Source organism: Zonotrichia albicollis, chromosome 2 (assembly GCF_047830755.1).
Source record: "Zonotrichia albicollis isolate bZonAlb1 chromosome 2, bZonAlb1.hap1, whole genome shotgun sequence".
In the NCBI taxonomy this organism is placed as follows: Eukaryota; Metazoa; Chordata; class Aves; order Passeriformes; family Passerellidae; genus Zonotrichia; species Zonotrichia albicollis.
The window spans coordinates 42,336,496-42,361,865 of NC_133820.1; the positions used below are offsets into that span (position 1 = coordinate 42,336,496).

The window sequence follows — 25,370 nt, forward strand, 5'->3', positions numbered from 1 at the left end:
AAAAGGGAAAGCAGGCAAAACTGCACTTAACTGATGGTTCAGTCCTGCCTTTACTTGTTAGACTGTTTAAGGGTCACTATCTGTTAGGGTGAAACGTGATGTATTTCCTTATGTCACACTGGGAAAAGTTGGTCATTTATGGTAATAAAAAAGTGTTATTTGTGAGATGGAGGAAAGGCTCTAGAGAAATGAAAAAAAATACAATAATCATTTGCATCTGAGAAGCACTGGGGTGAGCATGTAATGACGTGTTGCTCCCTGTCTGTCCTGTAGGCTGGATGCATGCTGGCTACCCCATCATGGGCCACCTGGATTCAGTGAAGGAGATGTTAGACGTGGAGCACATGCAAACTACTGGTCTTTGGGGTCCCATCCATGAGCTGGGACACAATCAACAGCAGCAGGCATGGGAGTTCCCCCCTCACACCACAGAGGCCACATGCAACCTCTGGTCTGTCTATGTTCATGAGGAGGTGCTGGGCATTCCCAGGCATGAGGCCCATCAGGCACTCAGGCCACAGTGCCGCAAGGAAAGGATAGAAAGCTATCTGAAGAAAGGTGCTCAGCTAAAGGACTGGAATGTGTGGACTGCTCTGGAGACATACCTGCAGGTAACAGGGAAAATGTGTGTATGTTCTTAGTGCAGTCACTGAAGCCTCTGTCAGAGGGATGTCTGCAGCCTGCTGACTGTAGCTGTGGAGCCTTGATGTGTTTGATTACTGTCAGAGGGTTTATCTTGGGCCCAGAATGCACCTGAGAGGTAAAGAGGCAGAGTGCCTAAAGTTGAGGTCTCCTGAAGACCTTCCTTTGTCAGATTTGGGCTTAGCCACTCAGGGAGATAGCTCAGTGCAATGTACTAATCTTTCTCCCTGGAAGAGAAACAGGAACTGCTGCTTGTTATACAATATGGGAAAAGGAGGATCAAACTTGGGCCCAGCTCTTTAATCCACAGCAGATTTCCTGTGGGATGGTGGGCTAGTTGTCAAAAAACCTTGGCACTGTAAAGTGTCTAGAAGAGCCAGGCTTTGAACAGTCTCCTGGTGAGTTACATGGCCTTTTAAAAAACTCACAGAGAGGAGGATGTTCATACCATCCAGTGCACTGAGTGGAGCCAGTGTAGTCCAGCAAGTGGCAAGAGGATGGGCTCAGCCTATCCTCCTGCACACGGAACTGGATCCCTCACTGTGGTCAAGACTCTAAAACATGAACCCTATCCTAGATTAAAGTGCATTCTCTTGGGAAGCATGCAAGAGAGATTCCCCCTATCCCTTAATCCTCCTAGAAACTATTAGCCTAATGGAGAGAGCACTCAGCCTGATTTTAACTGGTAACTGCAAAGCAGATGTCCATTATGATGCTTAAGCTACTGACTGTTGTGAGACGAGTGTTCCTCAGCTCCCTTGTCTGAGAGCTCTCACATTTCATATGAGGAGAAGCATATTTACTGGAGGAGTATTGATCCTGACTTCTCCACATCCCAAATAAGCATCTGCATGGTCAAGCTGAAGAGTCATCCTCTGAGGATTTTTGGTGCAAACAATAACAAAATATTTATACAGAGGGGAACAGTTTTAAGGGGAGACATTTTCCCACAATACCTTACCAGTTTGGCCGCTGCCTTGCTGCCTCACCCACGCTTGTAGGCTGGGATGTCTCATCTCCTGCCTGATTACTAACAGGACTGCTGGAATAAATGTGCATGGAAGAACAGTTCTAATTCTGCAGCAGCAGTTTTTCTGTATGAACTCCTTTTGTTCTTACTCTTAGGCAAAGCATGCCCTGTTCATAATCTGTCCCTCCCCCTTTCTCAATACTTCTTGTTCTCCTGTGCCCCTTCTTTCCTGCTATTCTGTCAGTGTCCCCTCTGATAAATTACTGACACTTCTGGCTACTCCCAGTGTATCTTTGATCTCTGTTTGTTTTGGGAGATCAGTGTAATGAGGAGGTGTTTTTCTGTACTTTAGTGCTGTTAGTTATGCTCTGAAGCCTGAAAAGCCTAATGCTTTCATCTAAATTTGCATTCATTTTAAAAGACACTTCAGAAACCCCGTGGAATTTTCTACTGTGTGTAACACAGGAATAATGCCTGTGAAATGATAACTTAACTGTTTGTACACTGCATTGTTTTTCATCAGCTGCAGGAAGGGTTTGGTTGGGACCCCTTCACCAACCTCTTCTCTGACTACCAGAAAATCTCCAAGATCCCAAAAGACAACACTTCTAAGATGAACCTGTGGGCACAGAAGTTTTCTCAGCAGGTGAATAAGAATTTGGCTCCATTCTTTACAGCCTGGGGATGGCCTATCAAGAAAGAACTGTCTGTGGAACTGTCCTCTCTACCCAGCTGGGAACAGGACCCAATGAGGTCCTATAGACCATAAAGGAAAACTACCTAAATCTTGGTTCTTGTACTAGCTATGGCCTATCTTTATCTGCATGTGTATCTACATGATAGATCACTATGTGCTTGGATTTATGCTGGATTCTTCAGCTTCTTGCTGCCAGTGGAGGCCAGGCCCAACAGAAATTCAACAGGGATCAGCAGATCAGCAACCACCTAAGCTATCTTGTGAAGGGTTAAATAATCAGTGGGCTTTGTTCCAGGTGCTTCACCTCAGGAAGAATGTAGTTCTGAGCTGATTTAGTTCCTACAGAACCTTTCTCTGATGAAATGGAAGTTTTCTGGGTGGAGCAGTCCCTGGACCATGGGAATAGATATCTTTAAAGCAAATATTAGCCTCCACAACATTGTATTCTTAATATAATCTCAGTAACATGAGATTTTCACAATTATTTTTGTTACCCTAAAATCCCTAATTTTTAATTCCTCTTATTATGCAGAATTTCACAGCACCTGTTGTGAAAGCGGCCTTATAATGCATATATACAGGCTATATAATGCATAATTGATACTGAAATGCTGTAGATTTCTCCCTACATTCTATGTAGGAAGATTCTATGACTGTGTGACCCAGCGTCCATCTTTATGTGAACAAGTCAATTATAAGTTTTAGCTGTCCTTCCATAGCCTGACAGCAAGATACATGCCAATGAAGAGGAGAGAGTGGAAACAGGGAGGTGACTTCATTGTAGTCCGTAAAGGCTTAGCTCATGGACTCATCCAAGGTTAAAATCCAGGCACTGACCTGACAGCCTGAGGGAGCAGGGAGAAGGAAGACAACAGTTCATCAAGACAGAGGACCAGCCTTTCCAAGGTGCAACAAAAGTTCATGTTACTCCCAGCTCTTTCATAATTGCTCAGCTATTCTGGGTTTTGGCAAGCATGTTAATGCTTAGCCTAAAAGCTCGCTAGTCCCAGCCTATTCCTTAGGTATCAGTAATAAATAAAAGATATCACTGTAGACTCACAGGTTTTGTATGTGGTCTTATTTTCATGTCTCCATGCCCAGTTAAAAAAAAAGCCTAAATAGAAATGACCTAAACAGAAGTGGCCTTGGTGGTAAAGTTGTTCAAAGTTGAAAAAAACCACCATGGAAGTCTCTGTTCTGTGGTGTGGCCTCATATATATCATAGTGCCAAAGGAGGGCACATTTGGTCAAATATCAGTCACAATTAAAGAGGCTGTGCAGCCTCCATTCTTCAGGCTTGGTAAGTGGTCCCAAAACCTAACTGTAGCAGGGGAGTAAAATGGCATTTCTGCATTTATGGCTTACCCATATTTTCCTGATTTTCTGGGGGTTTTCTTTTTGTGGTCATGTGTGTAGAAAATGTCAAAATATGTAATGTCCTAGCAAAGTCTTTGCATTAAGCTTCCTATTTCTTAGCCCAGAAAGTATATTGATAAGACCTTCAATTAGGGATTAATCTCTTTCCATGTTCCCAATATAAGCATGTCTGAGACTCCTTTAAAGTGGCTTGATATTAAAAACTGAATTTCAGCTTGCAGCAGCAGCTGACCCCTTTGCTGGGGTCAGCAAAGATGACTGAAGCCCTTGCCAGCATCCCAGGATCTCCCTGTGATTCAGTAAAACACAATTACATCCAGATTAATTTATTGTTTCTGAGGCCATGCCTCAGGTTTGGGGTTTGTGTACCTGTGGTGATTGTCCTCCTTCTTCACATTTAAAAGTTCTTTTCAAATTGGCTGCCTTTTTTCACCTGAATGCTGGATTAGGGGGAGCTGACATCTCTGCCTGGTTGTGAACCATCTGTCAGTAGCAGCCCCCTGGGCTGAGCTGGCCACTAGAATGTCATCCTGACAGTACCAGCTGCTGGTGTACACCACATGGGCAGCCCAGGGAGGCTGCTTCCTGTCTGCATCAAGATGATGGATGCAATTGCCAGGCCAGCAGCCATCCCTGCAACTTTTCCAAGGCCAGAAAGGATGGTGGCAGATGTCCAGATATCTCATGGCAAGTATAATAACTAGGACATTTTGTCTGTATCTGTGATGGATATTTGTAAGGGAAGTACACAAGGCAGTAATGCTACCACGATGCCATGCAGATCCTCAAATCAGCAGATCAATTCCACCACATCTGAGAAGACTGCTAGAGAGAGCAAGAATCTTATGTGAATATCAAGAGCTTGTATGCAAAAGTAGCATATTCTGCTGCTGAATTTGACATGTAAAACCCAGTGAAGGGAGACTGGCCCCCAAATGATGTGTACTGTGTCATGTTGATCTTGTTGCTGTGGGAGTGAATTTATGCTAATTGCAGCAGAAAGAAGGGAAGCACAGGTAGCTGGTTTAGGCAGGACAAAGGAGATTTTACACATAGGCAGCCTACTGTTTAATGAGACCCTGGTGTTATAAGGGATAGGGTTGCTTCCATTAGTGGGGAAGTGAGGGCAGTAATAAGGGGGAAAAGTTGGTTGTAAGCAGCGTTTTGCTGCCTGTCATTGAAGAAATCTGCTGTTTAAAGACAATTCACAAGGCTAGTGGAACTGAAGTTTGTTATGGGTGATGAGGAGGCTCCTAAAGGCCAAATCTCAGCATTATTTTCAATTAATCTTTGTTCAAGTACTGCACTTTTCTCAGCAGGATTGGCAGGTTCTTTCAGCTCTACTTGAATGCAGCACTAGAGGTGTTTTCTGCCACTTGAATTGAAAAATTCGTCAGCTGCCCAGGCCACTACTCAGTAATTCACAGCAGCTTGACTCATGTGGTATATCGGCTGTCAGCCAAGTAGAACTGATTCAGGAGAGGCTGGCCCAAGTGTAAACACTGGCACACCAGCCAGAGCTGGTTGATGCCCCATCCCTGGCAACATTCAAGATCAGCTTGGACGGGACTCTGAGCAACCTGATCTGATGAAGGTGTTCCTGCTCAATGCAGGGGGTTGGACTAGATGACACTGAAGGTCCCTTTCAACCCAAACCATTCCATGAAAAGTGGGTGCTGTGTTTCCATACTGCATTTACTTCTCTAAGCATGTCTTCCTGTCAGAAGGATTTTATTAATCATTCCATCTAGCCTCATATGGCTCTGAATCCTACAGTAAAGTTGTAATCTGCCAGTGGGTCTGCAACAATTGTGTTGAGATTACATATCAGATGCCTCTGGATTGATTTATGTGGCTCCTTCTCATAAAATAACCTATATAACCTATAACCTATAAGATAACCTATAATCTCATAAGATAAAAAGATTTGCACAGACACTGCAGATCCTGTGCACAGATCCAGGTAGCACTACTTGGCCTCTGGTGGAACTCAACATATAAAACTCTTCCTTCTTCTCTCAGACCTGCTAAAACAAGGGGAGTGTAGCACCACTCCAAAGATGTGAATGGCTCTGTATCCCTCCTGCCCTACTTTGGAGCTGTGAGGAACCAGTTCAGCCTGTTGAATTGTCCCTGAAGGAAAAAGAACCAAAGATATAGAAATCCTATGGAGAGCTACTGGAACATGACTTTTAAAGCTGGTTATGGTTGTTAGCAATACTGAGGAGCTCATGGAAGATGTTAAGGAGTACAGTAAGTTTGTCTTTTCTGAAAAAAGAGGCTTTTTACAAACAGCGTGAAAACCAGCAAAATTGGAACCAAAGTGATGACAAATACAGTGAAGAAGTAATGGTGGCCATCAGCAACAAATTCTACTCAAAGCTCAAATGAACTGTGGAATAGTATTCCATATTTCCATAATATTCAATAGTAAAGAGCTACTTTACTAAAACGAACTGACAAGAATCTGCCTTCCCCCCCAAAAAAACCCAAAAAATAAACTGAATCCCAGTTCCCAATTTGCTCTGTGGTACAACAGACACTGTGAGGGCACAGTGGAGGTGGCAGCTCCCTGAGGGTTGGTGGCCAGGAGCCAGCTGCAGTAACACAGGCAGCAGGACAGCTGGGGACCAGCCACAACACCTGAGTGAGGCAAGCAGGGCACACCTGGCACAGCATCCGGGGTCTAGATGGCTAGGGAAGTCTCCAGGGATGAGGAAGGTCTGAGATCAAGCATGGAAATCAGTCCTCAGGTCAGTGTTGGGTCCAGTGATGGTGACCGAGGTCAGACATATTCCAGTGGTTGCCAGGCAGGCCCATTGTGATGAGGCACATCTGAAATCAAGTGAGGAAGTCAGACCATGGATTTGCAGGTAAATTAAGCTTGTGACACATTTACAAATTTATTATTTTTATCCAGGGAAGCTTCCTTCCTTTTGTCACTTCCTGCAAGCATTTGATCCCTACCCCAGATCATCTTGTCTGTTGACTCAGTCTGCAGCACTGGGTACCTGTGCCAGCTCACAGGATTCCACAAATCAACATGAGTCAGTCCCGATCTGTCTCTGAGTAGCAAACTCCAGCAGGAGAACCAGAGCTTCAGGGAAAAGTTTTTGAAGCAGTCCTCAGAAAACGTGCTTGTTTTGAGTCATTTGTGGTCACAGCACAGTGCAAGGCTCAATGGTCTGTGGAATGCATTGGTTTGAGATATGATAGTGAACCACAGCCTTTGGGCAGTAGCAAAGATGACTTCTGATCACTGGAAATTGTTATTTTTCTTTCTCTTTTTCTTTCTCTTTTTCCCTAATATTACATTTTTCTTTTTTCCCTAATACTACATTTAAGCTGGTCTTCCAGTGTTGTGGTGCAATACTCCACTCAGTAGCAACTAAGATCGACACTATAAACATCAACTATGCAGTCTCTAGGCAGGGAGCCTGCATTTTGTGCTCTGAGAAGAGTCTTATGTATTGTAAGTATGAAGAGACATTTAAAATATGCATACTTATAAGCATGGAGAGGTGGGTTGATATTGTTTATCAGTCTTGTTTTGAACACTTGTAACAGTTGGGAAAAACAAAGTAGGGATCAAGCCTGTGAGCACAGTCCTGCCCTTCAGGATGAAGAGCACTTATATAAATACTTGATTTTTGGTTTTGTGTGAATAGTAGACAGATGAGTTTGTTGAATAATCTCATGTTGTTAAGGGCTGCTTTGGTTCTTCAGTAGGCATTTAAAAATTTTAAATGCCCTGTAAAAAGACCAATAACTGAATGTAATACAAGATTTTGTTAAGAATGCAGGAAGAATAATTCTAAACTTCCATGCATGTATTTAGTACTGTGTCACTTGTGATTCAGAGTTGCAAGAGGCCTTTGGATGGGAAGCCTTCACCAAGATATTTTCTGAACACCAAAATATGACTGAGCTCCCAGATGGTGATGACTCAAAAATGAATCTGCAGGCAGAAACCTTTTCATGTCTGGTCAGGAGGACTTTGACTTGTTTCTTTAAGGCCTGGGGATACCCAGTCTGGGCAAACCCTTCCCAGCAGCTGGCTGTTTCTTTCCCCATCTGGTCAGATGATCCCATGAAGCAATATATCTGCTAAGCAGGTTTTGACTCATGAAAATGTGACTGTCCTAAAGCCAGTGCTCTGCAGTAGTTTTAACTGGTGTCTGAATGGGGTGGTGCTCTAATGAATCTGAGAAGTGTCTCTGCATTGTATATGTGACAGAAGAGTTTGTTCCTGGCTTCCTCCCAAATCTGCCTTTTTCTGTGTGGGTCCCACTACTTCCTTCCCCAACAGAAGTAATTTTGACCGCAGAAGAGGAAGCATTGGCTCTCTTATTACCAATGAAACCAATCAACCCCTTTCTATTTTTTACTTTCTCTGTTTCCTTATTCCCAAAATGTTCTCTGTTCCAGACTTATTCTGATTTCAGGTATGCAAAGTTTCTTAATTATAATCATTACAAGAAGAGTTGGAATGGGGGAAAATGTCACTTTAAAAGCAGAGGCACATTAGGAGATAACAAAGCTGGAAATAAATGGAAGAACTCGGGTGAAATTATGGCTATAGCCATGAGAAATGAGGATGATAAATGAGGATGATCTTTTTGAGGAAAACCTTGATGGACCATGCCGGAGAGGCCCTGATGTGTATTTAATTGTTCTGAAAGAGGTTGCCTTCATGCTCTGCTTTCAGAGTTGGCTACTATGTAGTGAGAAACAGCTGCTTTAGCTCATGTCAGAAGCAAAAGAGTGTTCAGGCAGTGAAGTTACCTCCTTGATCCTTAGCTAGAGTAAATTTGCAGACATCTAATGCATGTAAAATTGTGGCAACTCAGTCTGCGTAAGAATCTGAGACAGCAGGTGCCTCACCTAGCAGGATTGAATGTCATGGGAGGAACACAACATTGGAGTGTGTTTACAGTGGTCTGTTTTGATCTCCAGTCTAAACAACCAGATCCAGATCTATGTCCAGTTCTTAAATGCTACATTGAATTTCCCCTATGTTAAAACATGGACTATAGCACAAAGCCATTTTTTATGGTGCATTTTGAGATCCTGAGCAAAGCAATTCTTTGTCTTATGGCTGTGTTTTCTCTTTCTAGTGAATGTTACAGAATTCTTACCTTGCTGTGGAGGCATTGATGCACCACAAGAGGCTGCAGTGACAGAGTCAGAGGCACTGTGCATCTCCTCCTGATCTCATGAAGGTAGATCACAGCGACACCAAGAGAGTGCAGGTGACTTGCTGTGAGCAGGAGATGGTGCTGGAGTGTTGGACCTCATGATCAGGTGAGGCATTTCCAGGAAACCAGCAGATTGCCCAAAAGCCTGCCTAGATAAATGATTTATAATTAAGCAGCAGGATGTGAAAATGCTTGCTCAGGTATATAAACTGATTCCATATAAAATAAAAAAGTGCTTTTATTCCCTTGTAACCAGCTAGAGACATAAAGGCTAAAATAACAGGATTTGTCTTAGACAACTTGAGATAAACAAAGGATAACCACCGTGAACTGGACAAGTGAAGAACTGGGGGTTGTGGATCTCTTGGATAACATGAACTCTGCAAGGCCAGCAGTACCTGAATTAGCACTAATACCTTACACAAGACTGCTTAGGAAATAATTTCAGAAACAGTAAATTTTAAAGGACAGAACAGACATGTGTCCAGTACCAGAGCTTCTTTAAGTGTCATTTCTCTCTTTTATTTCTCCCAAACAACAATGTATGCTCTTCATCTGCAGTCTTAGCAAGAAAAGGTAAAAGGAAACAATAAACAATATTTAAAAGGAAAAAAAAAAGGGAATAAAGGGGGAAAAATGAGAGACAGCAGGAGTGCAAAGAAAATAAAGAATTGGAGAAATAAATGTTGTAAAGGAACATGAAAGAATCTGAGGTGGGATAAAACAGAAAAAGAGAAGGAGTAGAGGTGTAATTCTCTGCTTTGTCTAAAAAAAGAACAGATACCCTTGGAGGAAAATTTAAATCCTTATAAAAGATAGTGTCTGCCAAGAAAAACACATACATTTCACTTTATTTCATCACTTGGCTTGGCAAGGATAATGATTTATTAGAGAAAGTCGGGTGTATCCTATCCTTAGCTGTCAGAGCTAAACATAAAGCATGCTCTGCATACAGATGTAATTAATAAGTCTGACCATAAGAATCAACACTGGATGTCCTTCTAACATGGCTCTAATTATGTTTTTCCCGCTGAAGACTGCATCTCAAAGACTGGGCATCATGAGCTTTCTGGAGGAAAACCAGAAGCTAGCTCAGGTTTGAATCACGAGAGAATTTCACTGCAGCAGTCAGAGTACCTGCACTCGATGGTGTGTGTATTCTCAGAAGTGAATGTCACTGTGGCTCCTTTCCTCAGACCCAAGATCCTTTCCAAAGTAAAAGTTAATGCGCCAAGGAGTGGTAAGCATCCAGGTCTTGTTCTGAGAGGCAGCTGGCATGTGGCCAAGATGTCCACGTGAAAGCAAGGTCTGCAGGTGTCATCATGAAGAATGCTATCCTGATAAACTTTTTGTCCTTCCCACCCAAGCCCTGGGTTCAGTATGCAGGGATGTCCTTCTGAAGCTTTCTGAAAGTGCTGTACCTAACTGTCTGCTGTCATCTCTACCTCTTCCTGTGCCATCTGCTGCCTCCTGAATCAAGACAAACTTGAGGGGTAAAGACTGATTTTTATCTGTTGGAGATAGGCACCTCCATCAGCCAAATTCATATTGAAGAGGGGATCAGGAAGATCCCTTCAACAATTCTGTAGGCAAACCCAGCATCAGCTCTCTCCCAAGATCCCTCTTTTGTCACGACATCTTAAGAAAAACTTTGTTTTCCAAATTTGGGGCAGGGAGACTGTTTCTAGCAAGGTACGTGCATTTTCTTGCAAACCGATCTCCTGGTGTGGGTTTTGCTCTGCCCCGTCAACCTCCCAGGAACCAGAACTGCAGCACCCCTAAAACCGCTTGTAAAACATTGGTCACGCTCTGCATGTCTTATCTGCCTCTCTTTCTTCCTCAAAACCCTGTTGCTGCATAAGTTGCAGAACTGAGCTGGGGGAAATCGAGAAGTCCATTGCAATGTTTGGGTTTGTGGTCATGTTGGACAAAAAAAAAAGTTTTCTCCATTGTGAAAGTATCCAGCAGCTTTAGAAACTAGGAGGCAAACACTTTGCAAGAGCCAAGCTTTTGGTTCAGTGGCTAAACCAGAAACCTGGAAAATATACTTCTTCAGGCAGAAATTACAAAAATTTGTACTCACATTTCTGATGGGGGAAAAAAAAATCACCCAGAACTGATTTTTCAGGTTGTATTTTTAGTTCCAAACTGGAAACGCCCAGCTCCTCAAAGAATATAGATAGCGTTGATGAAAGGGAGGAACATACAGACTGGAATTTGGGAAATTTTAAGGAAGCCGAACATTGCTCAAGATTTCTGTGTATCTAATTTGCAGTGATGCCTCTGATAGAGGTCTTCCACCCTTCTCTCTGATTAGAAATTTCTCCTTAGGGGACTCTGGCTTTTTTCCTTCTTGTAACATTTAATTGCTTTCTCTCCCCTTTATTGCTATGCCTCGTCCTGCCACATCTTAGCAGAATCTCCAACATCCTTCGTTTTTTCTGGGCAAACTGCCTGGCACTGAATAATACACAGCCTGCTCTGTTTCTGTCTTCACAAATGATTCTCCAAAGTGTTCAGGACCTTCCTCACATGCTCTACAGATGAACATTACATTGTTCCTGCTCCCAGCTGGTCCAGCACACTCAGCAATATTCTCATCTACAGGTGCTGAACACATTGAAAAGTTAAAACCTCTGTGTTGGGAGGCTGAACTGTGGGAATCATGTCACACATCCTCACGCAAAGAGCAGTATTAACATTTAATAAATTAACATTTATTAATTTTTTTTAAACTAATCAACACACAATGTGCTGAAGGAGAAGGAAACACTACAGCCATGAAAAATTTTCCCCTTCAGAGGAGGGACAAGGATACTCCACTGAATGCTCTTCTTTCAAATTCTGCTCCAGTGATTTGAAGGACAAGTATCCTTTCATGAAACAGTGATGGTCTTTTCCACATCATTGAGATATTGTCTGGATCAGGAGTCAAGGAAAGTGATAGAGAATTAGGACCCTTGTTTCTGAAGGAGGAGAGTAGAAAGGTTCACAGTAGGTCATTGACATCAGCCTGAGCTATTTCATCCAGAACTGATCTCCAGCTTGTAGAGGGATGAAGGGGCACAGGCTGGGAACTAAGGTACTTTGAAAATTGGATTTTATGTCCTTTCTCAGAGAAGTTTGACTGCCTGTTCACAAATTCGATAGCAACTTGTGATGCAAAGGACATTATTCCAGTTACTGTAAGTGTTGGGGTCTGTCTTTCCCTTGACATGAATTGCAGCACATTTTTCTGCAAAGAGTAAATTGGGCTCCCCAGGCTTCCAGAACCTGTAAAAGAAAGTTCCTTTATTGGAAATACACTAGCGTGACAGTGGATGTGGGGTCACCTTAAACACTTGTGGAAGAGAAAAGGAAAGTCACTGTGACAGAAATCAGGAGCCATAGTTTTGAATAGAAATTTATGCAAGTTTTCTGACTTGCAGAGCAGCTGAAGACAGAAACCCCACTCTGACAAATACCTGCCTTACACAATATATTGGTCACTTGGACTGAGGGCATGAATATTAGGGCTCTCCTCACTCCACCAGGATACTCACGTGGCTGTACTCTCATATGGAGTCTGATCCACCCACTGCCACTTCCCAGTTTTGTAAGCAGCTAAACCTATGTAGTATTTTGTTTCATAGAGGCTAGTAGCTTTTTCTTTTGTCAAATTGAAGAGGAACTCCTGGAAAAAAAGCACAATGTCCATGAGGGGCAGGACTGAGCACACAGAGGCATCAGGAATCCCCATGATGTGGGGCTGGTGGCAGAGGGGGCTGGTGCTGCAGAGGTGCAGACAGGACCTTCCCCCTCCCCTGCAGGACAAGGAGGGCTCTGAGTCCCCTCCAGGGCCCAGCACTGTGGCTCTGCCTGCTGGGTCCCTCTCTCTGGGGCCCTGTGCACTCACCTGCTCGGCACTGCTGGTGATCACCACCAGCTGGGAGCCCATCCCAGTGCAGTTCTCTGCACTGTCATCCCATGACATCATGTCAGGGGACAGGAAATAGCAGCTTCCTTGAAACCTTCTCCAGCCCTTTGGGCAGCACATCCAGCCATCCACTATGGGGGAAAAAAATCCTGCTTTTGAACAAGAAGTGCTGTCCTTCATGGCTGTGAGTTCAATGTAGGATCCCAGGTGTTAGGAATGTGGTTTGATCCCAAAGCCTGGACAGAGATAAATGCTCTTTTCTGCTCTCCACAAGTAAAGCTGTCAGCAGCCTGTCACAAGACCCCTGCCTGAAGGAGCCTCTTCCCTTTCTCTCTCTGTCCTGCCATGTCCATGCAACCTCTCTTTGGTGAAAGACATGGTTTCTGCCTTACCCTTCCTGAGGAAGCAAGATGAGAAGTAGCTGGTTTGTGCTTTTCTAGAAACACTTCCATCAGAGAAGAGCTGTCCAAGCTCTCAGCTCATGCAGATTCAGAGCCAGCTCCAACAGCCTTGCTGCCACCACAGGCAGTTCCTTACACAGCCAGCTTATCCAAGCGACCTGCCTTATGCTCAGAGATTCAAACGGTGGATTAAAAGCTACAGATGTGTTCCCACAAAGGTCATGGCTGCATGAGAAGGGATCTCTGACCTGAGTTTGAGAACTTGCACTACCAGCATTCCAGCACTCCATATTACCATCACTTCATGTGGGACTGCAGCTCAGCTCCCCAGCTATTCTGAGCTAAAAATCATCCTCCCTCCTCTGTCCCCCACACTGACCATCATGCTTGTGTGAACAGGCAGTGAGCCAGCACAGGAAGTAGAGCTGGATTGAACCAGCCAGTATAAAAGCACCTGCATCTAGATAAGTCGACTTGACTTGCAATAGAGGGTTTGTGTGAGGGGAAGAGTAGGAAGGTTGGTCAAATGCTGGTATGGAATGACCCACCCTCTTTCACTGACCTGGAGCATGTTTTCATAGCATTCTTACTAAAGATGTACAAGAGAGTGTCTTACCTCAATTCCACAGATTCCTTCCTTCAAACAATCCACTTGTGACTGGCAGTAATATTCCCCACCTTGAGGGTGGTTGAGGGGAAACCAAACAAAATGTTGGTGAAGTCCTTTTGTTACTTATGAGGCTCTCAGCATCACTCACCTTTCTCTGCAGAACTGCTGGGGACACAGAACCACTCAGTAGAGTTCTGGAGGAGAATCTTGTAATGGCCAGAGCTTCCATCAAGTAAGGCCACTGAGAAGAGAGGAGAGCAAAGCAAAGTGCTATTGTCATCCTTTTCATCTCGTGCCTGAGCAACCTGTGCTATCCTCTAACTTCTGCTTTGGAGCCCCAACACAGACTGTTTAGTAACAAGCTATGAAATCTGGATTGAGCAACAAGGTGAGAACAGCAGGCCACTTCTCCCACTACCAGTCATTCCTTCTCTCAGAAGACCTTCTCTCATCTTGGTTGTCTGAGAGACACACTAGCCCAGATAACAAACCCAGATTAGAAATCTTCTAAGGAAGGGTTGAGGAAAGGGACAAGGAAGTCATGGCATAAGCCAATAAGACTAGACAGGCCTGTTTTGGTGAAAGGCATTTGCCTGCCTGGAAGAGATACTAAGATATGGGCTTTCACCTGAAAAAAGCAGTCACTTGAGCCCTTAATGTTGAGGAAATAAAGACACCCTGGAACTCACCAAGGCAGATGGACACAAAGGCAGCTTTGATTGCAAGGGCAAAAATAAGGAAGACCCAGATGTTCAGCCAGGAGCAGCCTCTCTCTTCTGCTGGGGCTGGAAAATACAAAGCAAGAGTGAGCATGTCCCAGCCCAGAGTTAGGAGCAGGATAAGCCAGGGGGCTCTGTTCCCCAGCACCCTGCTGCTCCCTTCTTCCAAGCACTGGGAGCCCCTCAGGTGCTGGAAGCAGGTCCTGCTGCCTGTCCCTGGCAGTGGCTCAGAGCCACAGAGTACAGGAGCACAGGGGCTGCCCTGAGGCTCTAGGAAAAGCTCGTTCTGCCAGCCTGCCCACTGCCCACTGCCCTCATCTCTTGCTTTGCTCTTGCCCTGAGCCCCATCTCCAGATGCCCACCGCACCATGCCTAGGATCCATCCCAGCCCTGCCTTTCCCCAAGCCCTTTGGCAGGAGGACAGAAAGGAAGGAAGGTTTGGGGCTTACCTGCACTTCCAGGACTGACTCTACCTTGGCCATTCATCATCTGAGCAGGAGGATCACTCTTTTCCAAGGGTCCCTGCTACCAGTGTGGGCACAAACAGCTTTCCTCCTGCACAGGGCACCTCCCACTCTGGTGTACCCCAAAGCACATGGACATTGGGAAATTTTCATCATTTCCCTGCCAGGACATTTCACAAGATGGTCATTGCAAAACACAAAGTCACCAAGACAAAGGAAAGCAGATGAAGGGGAGCATCACTGCAGCTCACACAATCTCCCTTTGCCCAGCCTCAGGCACTTGCACAGGGCATCCATGGCCTCCTCTCTCTGCTGCCTGATCTCTCCTGCTCAGGGTCCATGTGTGTGACAATGCACACAGAGGCAGGTGTGTTTGGCATTGGCTAGCCAATGCCAAATATATGGCTAGCTGGTTAAACCCACTGAGCACAGCCTGCCAAAGGGAACCAAAAATGAAAGGAAAGCAGATCTGTGACTGAGTCTGGGCAGTGACCATTGGCATCCTGAGCCCAGAAATCCTGAGCACAACAGAGAACTTGTGACACTGGTTTGGTCTCATTGCATTGGAAGGGAGCTGGGGCTTTTAGCAAAGTGGTTCAGGATAACCTGGCACTGAGGGGCAGAAGGATCACTTGGCAGTGCCAGAGTCCATGTGCCTGACAGATCATGAAGCCTCACTTGGTTGTGTCCGCAAATGCTGCAGACATATGTGGAACAGACTGAGATGATCCATCAGCTGTTTTCTCCCTGTGGAGAGGAATGCATGGGTGCAGAGACACAGGAATAGGAGAGCTCACAGCAACAGCACAGGCATTTCAGCTGAGGCATCACAAGATCAGGGTACAGAACTGCTTACAAGGGAGAACAAGCCTGAGCTCTCTGTAGAAGAAATCCCCTGATTCTGTTATTTTGTGCACAACAGGCTGCAGGCAGGGTCAGAGCCTACATTTCTAAACATCTCTATGTAAGCAGTGTTCACAAGCTCTCACTCCACAGAAAAACACATTCACAAGACTTGTGAAACCTCCAGCCTCCCACCAGCCATGCAGGAAATGCAGCTGCGAGAGCACATCCCCTTTGTGGGAACAGGGCTTCCCCTGGTCCCACACACTTGCTGCTGGAGATGTGGGGTTCCTGAGAATCCACAGCTCTCCCAGCAGCCTGTGAAGCACAGGTGAAAGCACAGGGTCACACTGTCACACTGCAGAACTGTGGATGTGTGCCTGCTGCTCCCCTCAGTGCCATCAGTGGGGTCAACCACAGCACTCAGCTGCCAGGGAGCTTCTTGCACACAGAGGTGGCCAAGCTGCAGAGCTATGGGAGAAAGTGAAACTCCCATAGTTTGGGAGCATGGGCACTGGTGAGGCCACACCTTGAGTATTGCGTCCAGTTCTGGGCCCCTCAATTTAGGAGGGATGTTAAGCTATGAGCTCTCCTAGTCCTGTGTCTCTGCACCCATGCATTCTTCTCCACAGGAGAAACCAGCTGATGGAACAAGAGCAAAAGCTGTGTTTCCATCTCAGTTCATTCAGAGGACATTGGGACCCAGTAGGGATCCTTTATCCTTAGAGATGGCCTTAGGAATATGAGACTGCTGGACTTGAACCCAGATCTCCTTGAGAACTGCTAGAAACGCCATGTAGGGCTTCAGCTTTTGTAGTCATAACCAAGGCAAAATTCCTGATCTGTCATGCAAAGGGACTCCAGCACCATCCACTGATCCTTTCTGTCCTCCAGCCCCACAAAGAAGGCATAGTGAAGGCACTGCCGAAAGCTCCATCCATATTTGTAAAGGAAATAGTTAAAAAGTGTATTGGGAAATACTCTTCTGTTCTCAGAATGCACCTGGGCACAGCCCAGACTCTGTCACAAATCTGCTTTCTTTTCATTTTTGGTTCCCTTTTGCAGGCTGTGCTCAGTGGGTTTAACCTTTGCTAGCCAATGCCAAATATACCTGCCTGCGTGGGTATTGTCACACACATGGAGCCTCAGCAGGAGAGAGCAGGCAGCAGAGAGGGAAGACCATGGATGCCCTGTGCAAGTGCCTGAGGCTGCGCAAAGGGAGATTGTGTGAGCTGCAGTGATGCTCTCCTTCATCTGTTTTCCCTTGCCTTCATGAGATTGTGTGTTGCAATGATTCTTGTATGAGATGCCCTGGCAGGGAAATGATGGAAGTTCCTCAATCTCCTGTGCTGTGGGTACACCCAGGATACGGCTTTTTTAGGCCACCAGCTTAAGGCCTTTGCATGCTCCTCAGCAGTGTGGGAGGTGCCCTGTGCAGGAGGAAGGCTGTTTGTGCCCACACTGGTAACAGGGACCCTTGGAAAAGAGTGATCCTCCTGCTCAGATGATGAATGGCCAAGGTAGAGTCAGTCCTGGAAGTGCAGGTAACCCCCAAACTTTCCTTCCTTTCTGTCCTCCTGCCACAGGGGTTGGGGGAAAGGCAGGGCTGGGATGGATCCTGGGCATGGTGCAGTGGGCACCTGGAGATGGGGCTCAGGGCAAGAGCAAAGCAAGAGATGAGGGCAGTGGGCAGTGGGCAGGCTGGCAGAATGAGCTTTTCCTAGAGCCAGGGGGAATGGAAGTGCAGGCAGAGCGTGCCCTGCTATTCCCTTCAGTGCTGTGTCTGTAAACAATGGGGCTGAAGGGGGCTGTCCTTCTGTCATTGCCCTGCTAAAGCTCTCTGCATCACTCTGAGCACAAGTCCCTACTCCCATCTCTGCTGTCTCCAAGGACACCCCAGTCAGGGCTCCCCAAGAGCTCCCAAGTGCCTTTTGCCCCTGTGGAAACAATCCCTCTGTGGGTCTGGCTGTGCACACCCTGAGCTGGGCACTCACTGCTTTGGGGGACTGTGCCACTGCAGAAAGGGGCTGATGGGACAGAGGCAAAATGCAGGGAGTGAGGGAAAGAAGCTCTAAAGAGAGAGGAAGAGGAGGGAGAGCCACAAAGAGCATTCAGGGACAGACAGGCTAATGGAAGGCAGCATGGAAGTTGTGTTGAGGAGAAAGGAGGTCTGACAGGAGAAAGGGGGAGTGAGGGTTGGGCAGAATGCAGGCAGGTCTTGTGATAAACAGGCAAATAGAAAAGCAGCCTCAGGGCAGCCCCTGTGCTCCTGTACTCTGTGGCTCTGAGCCACTGCCAGGGACAGGCAGCAGGACCTGCTTCCAGCACCTGACGGGGCTCCCAGTGCTTGGAAGAAGGGAGCAGCAGGGTGCTGGGGAACAGAGCCCCCTGGCTTATCCTGCTCCTAACTCTGGGCTGGGACATGCTCACTCTTGCTTTGTATTTTCCAGCCCCAGCAGAAGAGAGAGGCTGCTCCTGGCTGAACATCTGGGTCTTCCTTATTTTTGCCCTTGCAATCAAAGCTGCCATTGGGACCTTTGGTCTCTGGCTTGGTGAGTTGCAGGGTGTCTTGATTCCCTTGGGATGAAGGGCTCAGGTGGCTGCCCTTGGTCAGGTGGGAAACCCACAGCCTAGTGCGTCTGCCAGCAGGTAAATTGCCTGTGGCAAAGGTAGAAAACGCGCTCTGCCAGACATGACCATTTTTGATCCCTGCAGGGATGAACAGCTCCACAGCAGGTCAGATCCCTCAGCTGAACTAAACCACAAGTCATCTCTCTTCTCATCCATTATCATTGGCTAGGGACAGGGTCACCTTTATTGGCAATGGGGGTGCTCAGCCAGGCATTGCCCATCTCCTCTGAGCCTTCCTCCATTACAGAAATTCACTCATCAGGCACTGGAGCCACTGGGATTCTTCTGCTCATCAGTGACAATAGTGCTAAATTAAATAATTGATGAAAATAGGCATCTGGATTGTTGAGCACACCCTGATCAGCTCCTAATCCATACTCCTGATGGGTGTCTGGGTTCCCAGGAAGTCCTTGGGATTGTGGCTGTGGCCTGTCACCAAGAGTGCATTATTCCCCACACAGTGGAGCCAGTAACTCCCAGGGGTTTATGGTGCTGCCCCCTGGTTTCAGGAGCTGCAGCTGTAAGTGATTCCCTTCACCTGCACTGGGTGTTGCTGATGGAACAGGCACAGCTGAGGGTGGCTCCCCCAGGGGCCTGTTGCTGTGTAGCTGAGGAAGAGACAGAGGGTGACAAGGAGAGGCTGCTTTGTAGACTGGCAGCTGGGCTGGGGGTGTGTGCATGGCAGAGTGGCTGTGGCTGGGAGGGCTCCCTCCTGCCGTGTGTGTGGCATGTCCCCAGAGGGATGTGCTTCCAGGGGTCCCTGTGCTGTCTCACTTGGAAGGCACAGGGCTCTTTCTGGCTGGGAAGGAGCTGTGCCCCTGGGGTGGGCCAGGAGAGGTGACAGCTGGGAGCGTGCTTGCTGGGGAAATGGTGGAAGGAGAGTGCAGGGGCCAGAGGTGCTGTGTGAGGAGCTGGGAGCAAGGGCTAATCCTGCTGCCTTTCCTGTCCCTTTGCAGTGGTGCCCTCCTGCCACAGCAGTGACCAGCCCTCAGCCCTGCAGCAGCAGCAGTTCTCCGAGCAGTTCTCGGAGTGGGAGTGCGGCTCAGCGGTGCCACAAGGCACAGGTCAGTATCCCAATGTCCCCTCTTCCTTGGGGCCAAGGGCCTCCAGGGGCTGTGCCAGGGCAGGTCAAAGCACATCCCCAAAGGAACTTTGGAGAACCCTGAGATGCCCTTACAAGGATTACCCTGGCTTTGGGTACACAAGGCTCACTGGTCATACCCCAAAGCAATGGGAAGGAATGTCTGAACTATCCGTGTTTGTTCAAGCACTTTCTGTCAGGAAAAGTCACTGAGCAGGACATGAGCACTGTCCCTGGAAAACCTGGATGTCTGCAATCACCATCTCTTGTTGGTAGCCTGCATCTGTCTGTCCTCTCCCTGCACAGACCGAGGCTGGATGTGCTGCCCAAAGGGCTGGAGAAGGTTTCAAGGAAGTTGCTATTTCCTCTCCACTGACATGATGTCATGGGATGACAGTGCAGAGAACTGCACTGGGATGGGCTCCCAGCTGGTGGTGATCACCAGCAGTGCAGAGCAGGTGAGTGCACAGGGCCCCAGAGAGAGGGACCCAGCAGGCAGAGCCACAGTGCTGGGCCCTGGAGGGGACTCAGAGCCCTCCTTGTCCTGCAGGGGAGGGGGAAGGTCCTGTCTGCACCTCTGCAGCACCAGCCCCCTCTGCCACCAGCCCCACATCATGGGGATTCCTGATGCCTCTGTGTGCTCAGTCCTGCCACTCATGGACATTGTGCTCTCTCTCTCTGATTGCCAGGTATTCCTCTCTGAGCTGATAAGGCAATCTAAAGAACCTAAACGAGACAATTCATACATCAGACTGTTTGCAGAGCAGGAGGGCCAGTAGCAGTGTGTGGACAAGACTCCCTACAATGTGACAGCAGCGTGAGTATTTCCGCATGAAGAGTGTTTGGTGTGATTCCTGGTAGGGAAAGAAAGTAGAGTAGACATGAAGGTGCCTGTGGGTGAAACAGAAGTAGATATCACAAACTTTCCCTGGAGTCCAGCACAGGCCTCTGCTGGGAGTGGGGTGCATGGGGTGAGTGGTGGTGATGAGTTGCCCTCAGCAGGATGGAGCAGGGCCCTGTTGTGCTGGAAGGCTGTAGGAAGGAGGCAGGTTTCCATGTGCCACTGTAGCCAGTGGGATATGGAGTGGGAGGAAGGGCACTGCTTCAGTCCATGAATCAGCATTGGGAATTTGTGTCTCTTGCCTTCAAGTCTTGCATCCCACTGTGGCCTTTTCCTGCAGGGCTTTACAGTGGGCACTGGGGAGTAACAAGCCTGTCTGTGTCCCAGGTTCTGGCCAAGAGGAGAACCAAATGAAGGCTATGATGAGAATTGCGTTATCATCTACAGGGATACTGAACTACCCAACAACTGGAATAGTGTCAGATGTTTGAACTATCATCGAATTTGTGAAGCTGCAGCAGTAATTGTGTGATGGAAATGCCCCTGACCTGAGTAAAGCTGGGAGCTCAGCAGGGAGCTGGGAACAGCTCTGGCTGTGCTGGGAAGGGTGGGGAGCTCTGACACATCTTCACTGTGTGGGGTGGAACCATGTGTGTGGAAATGAAATGAGCTTTGTCCAGCATCCCCAGTGCATGTGCTGACTCAGGGAACACAGGGAGGCTCAGGCACTTTGGAGCAGCTCCTGTGTTCTTGAATCCTCTTCTCTCTATGTGGTTCCACCAGCCTCTGGCTGAAAAGAGGTGAAGTTCTCCAGGAGGAAGACACTGGAATGGAAGGCAGATATCCAGAGATTCAATGTCCTCTGTCTCCTTGAGCACAGCTGTTTGCTTTTTGTTGAGTCACACACAAAATGTCCTCTAGCTCTACTGGTTTTTGCCTAACAAATTGTGAAATCTCAGACAAGAGAAAATACAGTATCAGACCAATGAAGAAAGGCCCTGTGCTCTGTGTGCATATCTCTCTATCCTTTTCCATCTCTAGGCTGTGGGGAAATAATCCACAAACCATGGAATGGTTTGGGCTGGAAGAGACTTTTAAGGATCATCTAGTTTCAAGTCCCCTGGATCATGGCAGGGACCCCTTCCTCTGGACCAGATTGCTCATATCCCCATCCAGCCTGGCCTTGAACATGTTAGAGCTGGGATACATCTCCTATGGGAACCTGGTTCCCTTGCCTCACCACCTCACTTTCCTAAATATTAGGAAGGAACCACTACTCCTCCCTAATATTTAATCAAAACCTGCCGTCTCTCAGTTTAAAGCCATTCCCCTTTGTCCTATAACAATGTCCTTGTGTACAAATTCCCTCTCTGCAAGGCCATTTCCACTGCTGTAGTATGGACACTGGCAAGGATTGGACTTCATTCCACAGGATACAGTCAATAACACAAGCAAATGTGGAGAAGTGTCACAGGCAGCTGTGAGAAAGCAGTTGTCAGCAGACACTTGTGGCGGTACCCTAGAACTGCAGAAGTGCTGTGCTGCAAATATCCTCCCTTCCCTTTCCTGGTGTCCTGGTCCTCTCCAGGTTCCCAGTGCAGATGTGTGTTTTATGCAGAACTAACTCCTTCTCTGATGCCACTTGAGTTGATGTCCCTTGGTGTCCTGTGGTGGGAACATGACCAGCAATCTCTTCAGGGCCTCTTTGGGCCTGAGATGCTTTTCCCCTGCTCCCATTGTTTTCTTCCCAGTTCCAAGCCTTTCCTTTCCTCACAACTCCTACTCAACCTATTTCTTGACACCACTTCTCTCTCTTTGCCTCAGCCTACTCTCATTCCCTGCTGGCTCTGCCTAAGCCCAGTTCTCTGGCAGAGAGCACAATAAACTCCCTTCAGCCCCCCTAGGTCACACATCTAGACCCAGATTCAGTGTGCCTCCCCTGGAGACCCACTGCCAGACAGCCCTTCTGGTTTTGGGACTCTTATGGGGGTCAAGCTTGTCCCTGCAAAGCAGCATTTTATCCAGTTGCCTCTGAGTTGATTTGCATCTTTCTTGACTTTTGACTTTGTTGACTTTCTTCTCCACTGTGTATTTGCATGCATCTGCCTTCCAGGCATGTGTTCTTCTCTGCTTTTGAGTTCATTTCTCTAGTTCCCACATCACTTGTCCTCCCAGCTTGTCTCCTGGCTTGTCCCTTCTCACGTGTTCAGGGCAATTTCTGCTCTTTGCCTTGTTGTTACCTTTTCCTCCCCATGGGCTCTGTCTTTGCATTAGTGGAATGAAATAGTCCCTGCTTTGCCTCCTTCTGAACCCAGCCTGAAAAACAGGATAGGGAGCCAAAGAAACGCAGTGGGGCTCCACCTCGGTGATCCGACTGTGTCTCTCACTTCATGGAATGGCTCTCCATCTTCCTTGTGAGTTCTTCCTGCACAGGAGTCCTGGGCTGAGACTTTCTTCTAGAAACATGCAGGAGATGAGCCCCAAAGGAGCCAGCTCTGGCCTGGCCTACCAGGCTGTCATTTCAAGAATGGGTAGTGGTGACAGCACATCCTCGTGGCCCTGCAGGTGAGGGCCTCTCCCTGTGCAGCCTAGAAACCATGCGCTGCCATGCACAGCTTCTCCCAACACCTGCCTGGGCTGCTGGGCTTGGGTCTGCCCACAGGGGACCTTCTTATCCAGGTCTTGAGCACCATTCCCACACGTTTCTGGCTTTTGCCATGCAGGATCCCCTTTACGCCTCCCCTCTGCCATAACTCTTAGCACACAAGCAGGACAAGGAGCACATTTCCTGTCTGCCCTCCTCCACACAAGAGCCAGCCCTGCACAGGAGGATTAGGCCTGCTGTGGTGTAGCCAGTCAGGGTGCACAGGCCCTGAAGGACAGAGCTGACCAGCAGGTTCCTCTGCTGGCTGTCCACTCCTGGGCTCAGCCTGTGGTGAGCAGCAGCCCCTGCTGGGTCTGGACATGGCCCCCTCCCCTTGGCTGTAGGAAGAAGGCAGGATTCCATTCATCATGGACTGATGCCCATGGGAACAGGGCAGGAAGAGAATATGGGTGATTGATCTGGGGAATTTGGGATGAATCAGGATCTGGAAGAGTCTGTCTCCACGTCCCTCTGAGCCCTGAGACCCCAGGTCCTGGAGCTCATCCTTCCCTGCAAGATGTGACAAGGCCGTGGTGCAGGGTGACACCTCTCTACTTCTGGAGCCCTGGGGAGCTGACCAATGTGAAAGGTGCAGCCTGTGCTGTAATCCTCCAGAAGGCAGCAGGACAGCAGGGCTGGAACCATCTCCCACAACAGTGAGAGCCATTGTCTGCAAATATCTGAAGTTGAAGCATAAAATGCCTGAGGGAGGAAACCTCATCGCGAGGATAATGGGAGGCCAGCAGTTACACACAGAGGGTGTTTGAGGTGGGTGTGAATGCTGCAGCCTGCATCCCCACTTGGCTGAGAGGGAATATTGTGTGGAAGACTGATGGGCTGGATGACAACAAGCAGCTTCAGGAGGCCAAACAGTGGCCAGTTTGAGCATTTGTTTGCAAGACTCCCTTGGAAGACTCCCTCTCTGATGATGTGCTTCTGCATTGATGCCCACCCTGTGGAAGCCTGTGTCCTTGCTTTCCAAGACATCTGTTCAGCCAATATGTGCAAGCACCAACTTAAGAGAGCCTCTCCAGCCCATTGTGCAGCACCTCCAGTCTCACCTGGGCAGCAACAGCAGGACACAGAGTGAACGTGCCCAAGACAGAGAGGGAATGTGTTCTTTTATCTGGAGACTCCCCAGAGGCATGGGGACAAGGCTCTACTGTTCTCTGCAGGCTGTTCCTCAGGCAGCTGAGCACAGCACTGCCCATGTGCCCTAGTGACTGACAGCAAATTGCTAATCTCCTTGCAAAGCCAGGCTTTGCCAGGCAGGAGTAACTGCCATCAGCTTCCTAGACCCTGACAAGGCAAATGGAGCATCTTTGGGATGGACCTCCTGCACATGAAGAGAGGCTGAGTTAGAAGTGTTCAGAGCAGAGGAGGGAGGGATGCTGCCCACTGCCTGACTATCAGTCTTCCACACAATATTCCCTCTCAGCCAAGTGGGGATGCAGGCTGCAGCATTCACACCCACCTCAAACACCCTCTGTGTGTAACTGCTGGCCTCCCATTGTCCTCAGGTTGAGTTTTCCTCCATCAGGCATTTTATGCTTCAGCTTCAGATATTTGGAGACGGCACGGTTTGACGCTGGCACAATGTCAGTGCCCCCATGAAAATATATGCTCCCTGGTGCCCGATGTGAGATGTGATCAGGAATACAGCAAAGCAGGCTCCAACTTAGGAATAAAGAAGAAAACCTTTATTAACCTACAACTATATGTAAAAAGAAACACACACAGAACTCAGAATGAAAACCTTCTAAAAAACATTTCTCCCCCCCCACCAAATTTCCAATACATCACAGTAGTACAAAACCTGGATTCTCAATTCAGTTACCACCCACCATATCACCAACTCCCAGTCCATCACCACCCTTTAGATAATCAATTCTCAGTTCATCAGTGACTGAGGGGTCCCTTTTTTACCACAGGCTTCTCCTGGAAACACAGTTGAAACCTCTTGTGTTTCCACGTCACATGTGGCCCCACCCGGAAATCATTTGCCATCCTGACATCTTCCTTCCATGCCCAGTGCTCTCAGCACTGCACATGGACCAGAGCTGCTTCTAGGGCTCCCCTTTTAAGGATGCTTTGCCCAGTTCCAGAAAAAACCACAGTCTCTCACTTTCGGGACACCAGTCTCCCCCAAATGCACCCCCTGAGGGCCGAGGGGTCTCAAGAACAGAGACCTTCTCCTTCACTGAAGAGAGAGGGCACCACCACCCTCCTCACCCGTGGTCTCTTTTCATGCACTCCTTCACATAACATCACTGCACTCTCTTGGCTCCAAGCCATTGCCTCCCCCTAAATGCAGTCTCTGTGTCACAGGAAAAATG

At 47.6% G+C, this 25,370-nt stretch overlaps 1 protein-coding gene across 7 annotated transcripts in view; it reads left to right on the forward strand.

Annotated features, from left to right (window-relative positions):
• TCAF2 (TRPM8 channel associated factor 2) overlaps nt 1-9,502 on the forward strand; it is a 29,859-nt gene extending 20,357 nt beyond the window's left edge. For 6 of the 7 annotated variants that reach the window (XM_014272385.3, XM_026797715.2, XM_074534947.1 and 3 more), the window contains 2 exons: nt 274-611; nt 2,136-8,788. In XM_014272385.3, coding sequence (XP_014127860.2) covers nt 274-611; nt 2,136-2,381 — 584 coding nt within the window. In that variant the 3' untranslated portion in view covers nt 2,382-8,788. The other variant, XM_074534948.1, reaches the window with a different exon arrangement.
• The last annotated feature ends 15,868 nt before the right edge of the window (nt 9,503-25,370 follow it).